The following is a 13,466-nucleotide window of genomic DNA, read 5'->3' as shown; positions in this document are numbered from 1 at the left end:
GGTCTATCAGATCATGATGAAAGAATTATGATGTTTGCTGTGCCACAGTGCTGAGGCGCCCTAATTAAGCTTATTCATGAGGAATGGCTCCATCAGTGAGGCAATGAAAAGTTGCCAGAACATCTAGAACAATGTTTCATTGTAATGTTTTGCTTTCAAAAGAAGAAAATGGTAGAAAATTGGAAAATAAAAGTACATAACCTTCCAACCTCCTAAATTGGTATTTATTTATTAAGCGTATAATTTATTTGCTTTATTGCCTGAAAGGTCACTGTGCATAGACAATGTAATTAACTCCAATGTATAGTGTAATGTATTTTATCCTGTGGCATTTATTTAACTTTACTTTTGTTTTTAATTTGCAGGTGCTACTCTTTAATGACCAGAATTATGGCATTCACTATGAATACACAATTCCAATCGAGCCAGGTCCAGGAAATCATAGTGCAAAGGCCAATGTTCCTCTCTTTATGTGGACTCACTCTGGTTGGGAAGATTGCGGTGCCATGTGTGGAGGAGGTTTGGAAACAAACTTTTTTTACACGTTATTCTGAAATTGACACTTGCAAGATAATATTAGTCAGAAATCATCTTTTTAAGGCATATATGAAGTCATGCAAAAGTATTTACTGCCTGGTTTAGAGACTGCTTATCAACTAACATTATTAAATGTATAATAAAAAATTACATAACCTTACATAAAATATAAATAAGAAAATCCAACTTAACTGGATCCAAATTTGCAATGCACAAATACATTTCATCTGTTCTAGTTTCTCATTTCTCTTTTCAGCTTATCTATTACTGCTAATTGACAAGTTACTTTAAGTAAGTTCATAACTAGGGCGCAGATTGGCTTCTTAGTTATTACTGAAGAATAGCTGAGAAAATAAACTATTTATAAGAACATGTATTGCCGCTGTATCAGTTTCCTCCCACCCAATTACAGGGTCAAATGTAATTATGAATTTTCACAACCTTTTTGAGAATTCTGGCATATTTTTAACAATACAGTTGTAAAATCAAATGAATGCAAATCTCCTTTAATTCCTGGTCATCCATATCGCAGTCTAACACGCTCACTAGTAGCAATTGAGTCTTCAACCAGGCAGTGATTAGAGAGGAATAATTTGTCTGCTTTAGAAATTGATGGGATTAAGATCAGATGGGATCAACAGTGATCAAGTAATCCAGTCTCTCAGGTTGCCACCCAAACAAAGAACACTGAAATTCATTCCTTCAGCTATTTAGCACAAAATCGCCACAAAGCTGACAACTCAGCTAACATCAGAAACATGAGTCGGAATGATTTGAATGATTGTCTTTCATTGTGACGTCCTTATCAGGACAGAATTAATGAATTGATGCTTAAGATGATTGTGCATTCTAGGATGTGAAAGAAAATCAGACCTCACTATTAAATTAGAAGTTCATGAATTTATTTTGATTCTTCTCACAACTTTCAAAATTGCAGAAGAATCCCATACCAAGACCATATTTGTAGTTTGTGAGGAACAGAGAGAGAGAGAAAAATCTGATTTGGTGAGTACTGGGTAAAGCTGAGTAATTGGTTGCTAGTTTACTGTTCATAGTAAGAATTACAATGGCAGGAGAACTCAGTTCCATGGAATGCTCCTCCTGCAGTATGTGGGAAATCAGGGACAGGAAGTGCGTTCAGCTGCACCTCCTAATTTACCGCATGGAGTTCCTGTACCTGTGGATGGACTCACTGAGAATGTCATGGGTAGCACATTTAGTGAGTTGGTTACATCATGTAAGGGCTGCACAGAGAAGAGTTAAGTGACCACCAGGAAGACTAGTATATGTGAGCAGGCAGTGCAAGTGTCCCCTGTGGCCATTCCCCTCTCAAACAGCTATACCGGTATGGATACTATTGTGGGTGGAATGGCCTCTTAGGGGAAAGCAACAACAGCCAAGTACATGGCTCTGCTACACAGCAGGAAGGGACAGGGAGCTGGGAGACTTTCAGTAGACAATAGACAATAGGTGCAGGAGTAGGCCATTCTGCCCTTCGAGCCTGCACCACCATTCAATATGATCATGGCTGATCATTCCTAATCAGTATCCTGTTCCTGCCTTATCTCCATAACCCTTGATTCCACTATCTTTGAGAGCTCTATCCAACTCTTTCTTAAATGAATCCAGAGACTGGGCCTCCACTGCCCTCTGGGGCAGAGCATTCCACACAGCCACCACTCTCTGGGTGAAGAAGTTTCTCCTCATCTCTGTCCTAAATGGTCTACCCCGTATTTTTAAGCTGTGTTCAGCACTCACCCATCAGCTGAAACATGTTTCCTGCCTCCAGAGTGTCCAATCCTTTAATAATCTTATATGTCTCAATCAGATCCCCTCTCAGTCTTCTAAACTCAAGGGTATACAAGCTCATTCGCTCCAGTCTTTCAGCATAAGGTAGTCCCACCATTCCAGGAATTGACCTCGTGAACCTACGCTGCACTCCCTCAATAGCCAAAATGTCTTTCCTCAAATTTGGAGGAACTGCACACAGTACTCCAGGTGTGGTCTCACCAGGACCCTGTACAGCTGCAGAAGAACCTCTTTGCTTCTATACTCAATCCCTCTTGTTACGAAGGCCAGCATACTATTAGCTTTCTTCACTACCTGCTGTACCTGCATGCTTACCTTCATTGACTGGTGTACAAGAACACCCAGATCTCTCTGTACTGCCCCTTTACCTAAATTGATTCCATTTAGGTAGTAATCTGCCTTCCTGTTCTTGCCACCAAAGTGGATAATCATACATTTATCCACATTAAATTGCATCTGCCATGCATCTGACCACTCACCTAACCTGTCCAGGTCACCCTGTAATCTCCTAACATCCTCCTCACATTTCACCCTGCCACCCAGGTAAGTATCATCAGCAAATTTGCTAATGTTATTGCTAATACCATGTTCTATATCATTAACATATATTGTAAAAAGCTGCAGTCCCAGCACTGATCCCTGCGGTACCCCACTGGTCACTGCCTGCCATTCCGAAATGGAGCCGTTTATCACTACTCTTTGTTTCCTATCAGCCAACTAACTTTCAATCCAAGTTAGTACTTTGCCCCCAATACCATGCGCCCTAATTTTGCTCACTAACCTCCTATGTGAGACTTTATCAAAAGCTTTCTGAAAGTCCAGGTACACTACATCTACTGGATCTCCCTCGCCCATCTTCAGAGTTACATCCTCAAAAAATTCCAGAAGATTAGTCAAGCATGATTTCCCAGTAACAGGGGACTCGATTGTAAGGAGAACTAAGAAGGAATTTTGAGGCAGCAAACAAGACTCTCAAATGGTATGTTGCCTCCCTGGTGTCAGAGTCAAAGATGTCTCAGAGTGGCTGCAGAGCATTTGAAGGGGGAGGGTGAACAGCCAGCAGATGTGGTCCATGTCAGGACCAACAATACAGGTAAAAAATGAAATGAGGTCCTGCAGCAAGAGTTTAGAGTTAGATAGTAAGTTAAAGAGGAAGTCGACTGGGGTTGTAAACTTCAATTACTTTAGTGCTACATGTTACTGTGTATAGGAATAGGAAGATAGATCAGATGAACATATGGCTAATGGCATAGTGTAGGAGGAAGAGCTTTAGATTTTTGGATCATTGGAACAGTTTCTGAGGAACCTATACGAGGTTGCCTCTGAACAGGATGGGTCAAATATCCTTCCTGAGAGGTTTGTTTGTGCTATTTGGAAGGTTTTGAACTAATTTGGAAGGGGATGTGACACAGAGTAGATTTAAATTTGGGAGCAATGTCCAATCAGATTAGAAGGAATGCTAGGACAGTCCAGTAGGTGGAGAAGCCATGGGTATGAAAAGGTACATGGGAGAACTGGAAAGCTAAATTACATCTACTTTATGCAAGGAGCCTGACTTAGAGCACTGATCAGCACAAGGGGTATGATGTTGTTGCAACCACTAGTTGAAGAGACATGGTCGAAGAGAACACAGGACTGGAATGGAAGCTCAACAATCCAGGATTTGGAAGTTTCAGACGTGATGGGGGTGGGGAATGGGATTAAGAGAGGTTATTAATAAAGGCGACTATCACTGCAATAATGAGGGAGATGCCCTAGAAGGGTCTTCAAAAGAGGCCATTGCAGTAGAGCTTAGAAATAGAAAGCAGTGATTACCTTTCTGGAATTATACTACAGCCCTTCCAACAGTCAGAGGCAGATAGAGAAAAAGATATGAAGGCAAATCACAAAGAGGTGTGTCTGAAACATAGTTATGGTTGTAGGGACTTCAAATTTTGGAACTTTAACTGGGATCGCCTTACTATGAAAGGATTGCATGGGGTGGAATTTTTAAATTGCATCCAGGAAAGCTTTCTGTGCAATACGTAGATAGTCAGATTAGAGAGGGGGGCAGCGCTAGATCTAATCCTGGAGAATGAAGCAGGACAAATAGTGTAGTGTCAGTGGGTGAACATTTTGGGGACAGTGACAATAACTCTGTAAATTTCAAGTCATTATGGAAAGGGATAAAGGATAATACAAAAATTAAATATTGAAATTGGGAGAAGGCCACTTTCAATATCATTAGACAGGATCTGGCAAACATTGACTGGGAGCAGCTTCTTGCAGGTAAGTCTACATTTGGAAAGTGAGAGTTGTTAAATAGTAGTATAGTGTGAATTCAGGGTCAGTGTGTTCCTCTAAAAGTGAACAGCAAAGGCACCAGGTCAAGGGAACCCTGGATGTCAAGGATCTGGAGAATATGATAAAGAAAATAAAGGAAGCATATGTCAGGTACAGAGCATTAAAACAGGATAGGTCCTTTAGAGAGTCTAAGAGGTTCTTTAAAAGGAAAATTAGAAGGATGAAGAGAGGCCACGCAATGTCTTTGGCTGATGGAAAAGCAAAAGAAAAGCCCTAAGGCTTTTTGTAAGAGTCAGAAGATTACCAAGGACAGGGTGGGACCTGTTAGCAACCTGTATGTGGAACCGGTGATGTGAGTGAGGTCTCAAATGAATGTTTCGGATCTATATCCACAGAGGAGAAAGACATTGAAGCTGGGGAGTTTAGTTGGGATGGTGACGTTATAGAATATGTTAAGATTAATACTGAGGTTTTAATGAGCATATAGCTACATAAATCCTGAGGGCCTGATGGGATGTATCTCGGGCTGCTCTGGGAGGCAAGGGAGGAGATTCTGTGACCTCAGTGGAGATATTTACCACCTCGCTGGCCACCGATGCAGTGCCAGATGACTGGAGGATAGATAATGTGGTTCCTTTATTCAAGAAGGGCGACAGGTATAGGCCAGGTAATTACAGACCAGTTAGTCTGATGTCAGTGGCAGGGAAATTATTTATAAAAAATTCTGACAGGCAGGGTTAATCAATATGTGGAAAGTCATTGATTAGAGATAGTCAGCACAAATTTGTTCAAAGAAGATCCTATCTGACTAATTAATTGAGGTTGTTGAAAGGTGATTAAATATATTGATGACGGAAGAGCAGTTGATGTAGTTTATGTGGACTTCAGTAAGGCCTTTGACAAAGTCCGATATAGCAGGCTGGTCCAAAAGGAAAGAGCCCATGGGACCCAAGGCAAGTTGGCAAACAAGATGCAAAATTGTCTTCCAAATAGGAGGCAAAAGGTGATGGTAGAGGGTTGTTTTTGTAAGTGGAAGCTGTGCCCAGCAGTCTACCAAAGGGTTTGGTATTGGGATCCTTGTTGGTTGTTATTTACATTAACAACTTGGATGTGAATGTCGAAGGTACAATTAGTAAGTTTGGAGATGAACCAAAAATTGGTTATGTGGCTGATAGTGAGGAGGATGGTCTCAGGCGACAGTCTCATATTGATCAGCTGGTAAATTAGACAGAATAGCAAATAGAATTGGCAGGGAGGAGATTGCTGGGGTCCTGGTGAAAGTATTTAATACCTCACTAGCCAGGGTGAAATTCACCAACAGCTCTGATTGGAAAAGCAGCTACAAGGTGTATTTCAATGCCTGCTTAAAGAGAAAGACAAAGATAGAATTTTCCCAACCTCTGAATGTCAGCAACAGTCGGGAACTACACTGAGAGTGGAAGAGTTGCTTCTGGGTGTCAAGAAAGAAACGTCTGATCTTCTGTTAAGGATTTGACACCCTAGAGGAGAGCCTTAAGCAGTGAGGGACCTATTTGCATGAATTAACATCACCTAATCCTACATCATTTATATCCACATTGCTATTTTCCCAAGTGACACAGAGAAACTAGACTACCAGATCCCAACACGAAAGGGTGGTTACCTGACTCTAGTTTCATTGAGGTGTCAGTACCTGAGCTAGAGAGAGATGGAAGAGACTGTCTAACAGGTGCTTTCTCTGAGGAATGCATGACTTGTTCCTCAGAGGTGGAGGGGAAAGTGATGTCCAGAAGGTGAAGGCTATGTGGATGTCCCTTCTGGCTACAGAAGACAAGCAAGGCAATGAGTGAAATAGGACTGGAAGTATGATAGTGTTAAGAATAAATTCACATTGGTGGCAATAGGAGAGCAGTGCAGCATTTGACAATGAATCTTTCTTGGTTTCTTAGCGTTACTATGTGAGTGGTTACAGTCCTCACTCACTAAGGCAAGGATGTTCTCCCCGTAGTGGGTAATCTGATTTGTGTTGGGCACTCCGCTATCCATCTTTCTGCCATATTGTGGGTCATTTTCCCCTGGAATGAGAAAAGGACAGGGATTGAGTGAGATGAACGAGGCCTGCAGTGGTGATGCTGATAGAGGCTCTTCCTGGCTGGCAGTATTTGATTGGCAGCTGGGATTTAAATGTGGCACTGGCTGCAGGAGTACCAGTAGATGACAGCAGTAGTGAACAATTGTGCTGCTGGTAAGAGCAAAACTGAGCAAGAGCAGTGCTGTGGAGGCACGGTGCATACTTCCTGAAGTGAGGAGCATTAAGTTGTGCAAGAAAACTCACTACTGGAGCTCACAAAGAGAAACCCTCCATGAAACTTCCCAAATGCAGCCAATTACTGAGCAAACTCTGTTCCTTTCCTGATATTAACTATGGATGTGAGCAGGCATTGTCAGTGCAAGTTTGAGGCTTACCGGGTGGTTCAGGATATTTTATCTCAGAGAGTTTATTAAAATAAACTGGGCCATGACCCTGCCTGACCACAGTGTTAAGGATCTCAGGCTGTCAGGTGGGTTATGAGTAAACCCTAATGAAATAGCAATCAGGAACCTTGATGTGATCCTGTTATTACTGAACAGCTCAGGTCCCAGACAGGTGCTGGCTTGATAGATCTTAAGGGTGTCTCACTGATACATAAACACAAAATGCTACAGACTTTGCTTTAATAACAAAATAGAAAATTATCACAAAAAGGACAAAAAAGAATAATCTAAACTATCTATTTATAATACAAATTCAATGATTTTAAACACACAATAGAAGTATAATTCCGTTAATCCCAAAACACTGCTTTATAATTTGAAAAGAAGCTTTTGTGTAGTGCTCAAACCAGTCCTGGTGTAGTTCATTTACCTGGAAAAGAAAATGTCATCACTTCTGCTTTGTTGAAAGTACACATGCAAGAGTCTCCATGATAGGTAAAATCAATTGCTATGTAACTCAGTACCCAAAGTAACTCTCACACCAGTTTCCCTGTATCTAAACAAACCTTTGGCAGTTTAAATCACTTGGGACTTCAGTTTTCCAATTCAAACTGTGATAGCTTCTTCCTGGAGCTATCATTCACTTAGGCTTCACTACAGTTAGTTTAAATAACTGCTTCTGGGTTTTATCTAATCTGGAACCAGCACAAATTCTAACAAACTGACTGTCACTGTCCTTCTCTTATCAGGAGCGTCCTGTTCCAAGGTCTTCACAGGATTAAAAATGAAACAAAGTTTTCTCTCACTCAGCCAATGGCACCCCAGAAGCTTAAAAAAAATAGATTCTAGAATTCTCTACAGACCTTTGAGGCCCCATTATTAAAACAAATCTAAACAAAAGACCATTAGTACACAAAGCTCATCCACTCCACAGCTTCAAAAGCTGTTTTTAAATAAAATCACCCTGATAAAAGAAATACGTACAAGTTAATTATTAATTTTGGACACACAGAAAACCCACCAGTTATTAACTAAACCAAGAAATCCAAGCTTGCAGCAGCTAACTTAACAATTACTCATACAGTCTAAGTTTACATTTTGCCATTAAGTCTGCAACATAGAATACTGGATGGCCTGGACAAAATGGATGTTAGGAAGATGTTCCATTGGTAGGAGAGCCTAAGACATGAGGGCACAGCTTTAGAGTGAAGGGAAGACCTTTTGGAACAGAGATAAGGAAAAACGTCTTCAACCAGAGAATGGTGAATCAATGGAATTCATTATCAAAGAAGGCTGTGGAGGCCAGGTCATTGAGTATGTTTAAGACTGAGATAGATAGGTTCTTGAGTATCAAGGGGATCAAGAGTTACAGGGAGAAAGCAGGAGAATGGGATTGAGAAACTTATCAGCCATAATTGAATGGCAGAGCAGACTTGATTGTCTGAATGGCCTAATTTCTCCTCCTATGTCCTTTGATTAGATTAGATTAGATTAGATTACTTACAGTGTGGAAACAGGCCCTTCGGCCCAACAAGTCCACACCGCCCCGCCGAAGCGCAACACACCCATACCCCTACATTTACCCCTTACCTAACACTACGGGCAATTTAGCATGGCCAATTCACCTGACCTGCACATCTTTGGACTGTGGGAGGAAACCAGAGCACCCGGAGGAAACCCACGCAGACACGGGGAGAATGTGCAAACTCCACACAGTCAGTCGCCTGAGGCGGGAATTGAACCCAGGTCTCTGGAGCTGTGAGGCAGCAGTGCTAACCACTGTGCCACCATGGTCTTATGGTCTTATACTAACTATGTGTTAAAATGAATTGCTCACTGAGTTACATAGCAATTGTTTTTACCTATCACAGAGACTCTTGCATGTGTACTTTCAACAAAGCAGAAGTCTTGAAATTTTCTTTTCCAGGTAAATGAACTATTTTCAAATTATGTTTCTGAAGAATTAAGGTTCATCAAATTAAGCATAGGTTCTTGTCCTGTAAATTTTCAAAGAAATAGGATTATGGTCTAGATACATTGGACAAGGACTCCTACACCTGGCACAGCCTCATTATTAGTTCTAAAATCTCATAATTTCAACATTGTATTCAACTCAACCAGATAGCTGGCAATTAAGTGTCACATTGTGTTTAAATCTCTTCTCTGATGAAGTTCTGATGAAGAGTCACTGGACTCGAAATGTTAACTCTGCTTTCTGCCCCAAGTGCTGCCAGACCTCTTGAGTTTTGCTAGAATTTCTGTTTTTGCTCCTATCACTTGAACCTGTTCTGGAGCTGCAGTCTTCTTCTTCAAACTCTGGCCTGTGCATCCGCTATCCATTTGCTTCACTATTGGAAATCCTCAATGCACTCGGGTTCCATGCTGTCAAGTTCCCTCTTGCCACTTCTCATTGATCACTGACCCAGGTTGATGCTGTGTGTTCCCAGTCTATTTAACTCCAACCTGAGCTCTGACCCCCGTACTAGTTTTGTTTCCTCCATAGGGCAGAAGGCAGGAGAATAGGGTTGAGAAACATATCAGTCACGATTGAATCGTGGAGCAGACTCAATGGATTGAATGGCCTAATTTCTGCTCCTGTCTTACAGTCTTATTGTCAATAATCGCAATCTATTCTTACCCACCTGTCTTAAACCTGCCACAAACGTCTGTATAAACACATATAACAATTTATTTTCAATATTTTGTTACTGAGTCAAGTCCTTTACTGATATTTTAAGTAGTTAAGAGGTGCTTGGTATTCGAAATTTGAAAAGTAGTGCCTTTCTTTAAGAATAGAGCAGTGCCAAACCACTTGTTTCCCTGAAGTGGAGAGCTAAGAGTGCTATGACACAGATTCATGCCTGTCTTTTCCTGTCTGGTAAATTCTTCATTTGAAACTATTTCTAGCAAGAAAAAGTAGTAAAGGAAGGAAGGAAATGATATCCAGTCACTTCAACCTGCCCATCTACCAATGGCCATTCTTACGTGGGTTCAGCAAACTGAATGTTAGTAAACTAAGCTATAACATCTCTCTTTAAGTATTGAAGGAATGAATGTTCTCTGAGTAGAGATCAGGCCTGGAATAATTGTAGTGTGGTGTCAGTGGTTTCCCATGATACAAAACCACAGCTGAAACATTGGACTAAATAAAAGGGTACAAGGTACAAACTGTGCTGAGAACATGCAGCATGTATAGACAGCTAGTGTGCAGTCATTCCAAATTAATGAAGAAATTGTCTCTGTGAAGCAGAGTTAACATCAATCAGTCAATGTATTACAAATCTGTGTATTTCAGAATACTGGTTCAATATTACTAGTGGACCAGATTTGTGTTCAGACCTTATGTAGACCACTAGCTTATAGTTCATATGATCATCAATGAAAAATCTCCATTTGTTTTGATCTAAACTGTGTACAATCCCATTAAAAAATAATGGGGTCCTTTTCCTGCACAACGTAAGCTATCTAAACAATCCGTCTCCTCACTTTTATTTTTATAATAATTGTTTCAGTCACCCACAACTGCTCCTGTGGGTAGGAGTTACACACATGAACAATAGTGGAAAAAAATGAATCGGTGTCTGTTTTGATTTCAATTACTCTGGTTGCTAACTTGGTGGTCTGCAGAACAAAAGTGGAAGCTGTTTTCAATATCACTGCACAGCCAACTGACAATTTAGATTCTCATTACAATTATTATGAATGTGTTTTTTTTTAAAAGATGAATTGAGAAATTATTAGAAATTAATTAGTTTTTGATACATTTAAATAAGTATACCCCTCCCAACCACACACCATCCTGACTTAAATAAGTATACCCCTCCCAGCCACACACCCTCCTGACTTAAATAAGTATACCCCTCCCAGCCACACACCATCCTGACTTGGAAATGTATCGCCATTCCTTCAGTGTCGTTGGGTCAAGTTCCTGGAATTCCCTCCCTAATGGCATTGTGGGTCGACCGACTGCACATGGACACCCACATCCCACAACTGAATAAAAGAAACCGAGAAAATAAAGCTTTAAATTTGTCTGAATGGTGTATTTCAGTTTAATAAATCAGAATGCATTTTTTATTCATTGATGGGATGTAGGCATCACTAATTGCCTTCAGGGATCGTGAATTGCCATCTTGTACCTCTGCAGTCCAAGTGATGTAGATACACCCACAGTGTTATGGAAAGGAGTTGCAATATTTATCCAGCAACACTGAAGGAACAATGATAAATTTCCAAGTTAGTATAGTGTGTAGCTTGGAGAGGAACTTGCAGGTAGTGTTGTTCCTCTGTATCTGGTAACTTTCTCAATGGTAGAAGTCCCGAGTTTGGAAGGTGCAGTTGCGCTGTTACAGTGCAATTCGTAAATAGTACACACTGTAGCCATGGTGCGTTGGTGGTGAAGGAAGTGAATATTGAAGGTAGTGGATACGGTACCAATCAAAAGGCTGCTTTGACCTTGATGTTCCTTCAGTGTTGTTGGAGCTGCACTCACCCAGGTGAATAAGGAGTATTCCATCAAACTCCTGACTTGTGCCTTGTAGATGGTGGACAAGCACTGGGGAGATAAGAAGTGAATTACACCATGCAGAATTCTGAGCCTCTTACCTTCTCTCATAGCCATAGTGTTTCTGTGGCTGTACCAGTTCTTTTTGGGTCAATGGTAATCCCTGTTGAAATTCAATGATGGTGATGCCTGCAAATGCATATCACAAAGCAACGATTATATTCTCACCTCCTGGAAGTGGTCATAGCCAGCACTTGTATGAAGCAAAACTTAACTTGCAACAAAAACTATAAAATCAAATCTCTAATTTAACTGTGAACTGATGCAGTTTAGCAAACACAGAGGTTCTGATGAATGGGACTAGGTGCAGCAAAGGATGCAGGTTGCAGTGTTTCGAATGACCTCAGGTTTAGGAGGATAAAATGTTGGAAGCCAGCCAGTACTGCATTAGAATAGGCAGTTATAGAGATGGTAAAGGCAGAGATGAAGGTTTCAGTAGTGAATGAACAAAGACTCAGATATTGTCAATGTTAAAGAGATAGACTCAGTCATCTCAGTCTTGGCACAAATATGTAGTTGTTAGCTTATCTCTGTGTCAAAATGGCACAAATCATTTTATTCATTAACTTTGGAAACTTGTCAAATCATTAAACTGTACCTTGCACTGCATCCATGACCTTGGATGAATACTTATTATGGCGAGCACTGCTACTTCTCCCCACTGCATCCTGATCATTTGACTCGAGGTTTACCTACAGAACCCCACCTCTACCCCAACTCATACTGACACAGGATGTCTCTCCTTCTCTGCAGCTGTTGTACAAGGGCCTCCAATGCATTTCCTGAAAACTTTAATGTTCACATTTTCACATGTCCCTGCAAACTATCAATCTAAATTAATTTTTCAAAAAAAAACTCCCACTACCTCCCACTACCTACCATTTCAGAATAAGAGATCTGTCATTTAACATGGAGGTGAGGAGGAATTTATTCCCTGAGGATTATAAATCTTCAGAATTCTCTACCCGAGAGAGCAGTTGAGGCTGAGTCATTGAATATACTTAAAGTTGAATTATACAGATTTTTAATCTACAAGAGAATTGAGGATTATCAGGATCAGACATGGAAGTAGAACTATGGTCACAATCAGACCAATTCTTATTGAATAATAGGCAGGCTCAAAGGGTTGAATATCCAAACCTACTCCTGTTCCTTAGGTTTGCAGTAGCTACTTACAATATTGAGCCTCTTGCTGATGCAGCAGCCAGTGAACAGCGAAAATAGTAGTGACTGCACAGGATTGGTTAAAATAGCAGACAGTGTTAGTTGAACATGATTTCTGCCTGGAATGTAATGAATGAGCTTAGATTAATTGTATTAAAAAACACATCTTTTTTTTTAAGTGGAAAATTTAGAGTAGTCGACTGAAGAGCAATTGAATTTAAGCTGTCGAAAATCTGGATTTATAGAATGGAAATTGGGAAAGCAGTATTGAAAGATTATAGTGTTATGCAAGCATGGCCATTAAAAATGCAATTTGACGTGATGTGCCCATATGCTACTGAAATACGTTTAAAAACTAAGCAAACAAAAGCAGTTATGTTCTTTTTATCAATCATGGGATATGGGCATCACTGGCTGGCCAGCATTTATTGCCTGTCTCTGGTTGCCCTTGACAAGGTGATGGTGAATAGTGTGTTAATATAGACACGATAAAACAGAAGTTCACACAGATAAACTGGCCACAGTGATGATAGCAGAATCTTCGGCAATGGACTGGTAATGGAGACTAACAATCAAAGTTATACAGCTGTGCTAACTGTCTGTAATTCTTTGGGTAATGAACTCCATCTATTGTGCCAAATGACTTTGCTGCTGA

At 40.5% G+C, this 13,466-nt stretch overlaps 1 protein-coding gene across 3 annotated transcripts in view; it reads left to right on the top strand.

Moving 5' to 3' along the window:
- Positions 1-13,466, top strand: part of LOC122563838 (A disintegrin and metalloproteinase with thrombospondin motifs 19-like) — a 567,067-nt gene that overhangs the window by 451,044 nt on the left and 102,557 nt on the right. For all 3 annotated transcript variants that reach the window (XM_087994240.1, XM_087994230.1, XM_087994226.1), the window contains one exon: positions 366-519. In XM_087994240.1, the coding sequence (XP_087850366.1) occupies positions 366-519 (154 nt within the window). The remainder of the gene's footprint in view (positions 1-365; positions 520-13,466) is intronic.

The sequence above is a fragment of the Chiloscyllium plagiosum genome, unplaced genomic scaffold (assembly GCF_037043375.1).
Source record: "Chiloscyllium plagiosum isolate Xiang-an unplaced genomic scaffold, Cpla_swu_hap1 HiC_scaffold_2, whole genome shotgun sequence".
In the NCBI taxonomy this organism is placed as follows: domain Eukaryota; kingdom Metazoa; phylum Chordata; class Chondrichthyes; order Orectolobiformes; family Hemiscylliidae; genus Chiloscyllium; species Chiloscyllium plagiosum.
Note: the sequence above shows the minus strand (reverse complement) of the source record. Positions and strands in the feature narration are given on the sequence as shown.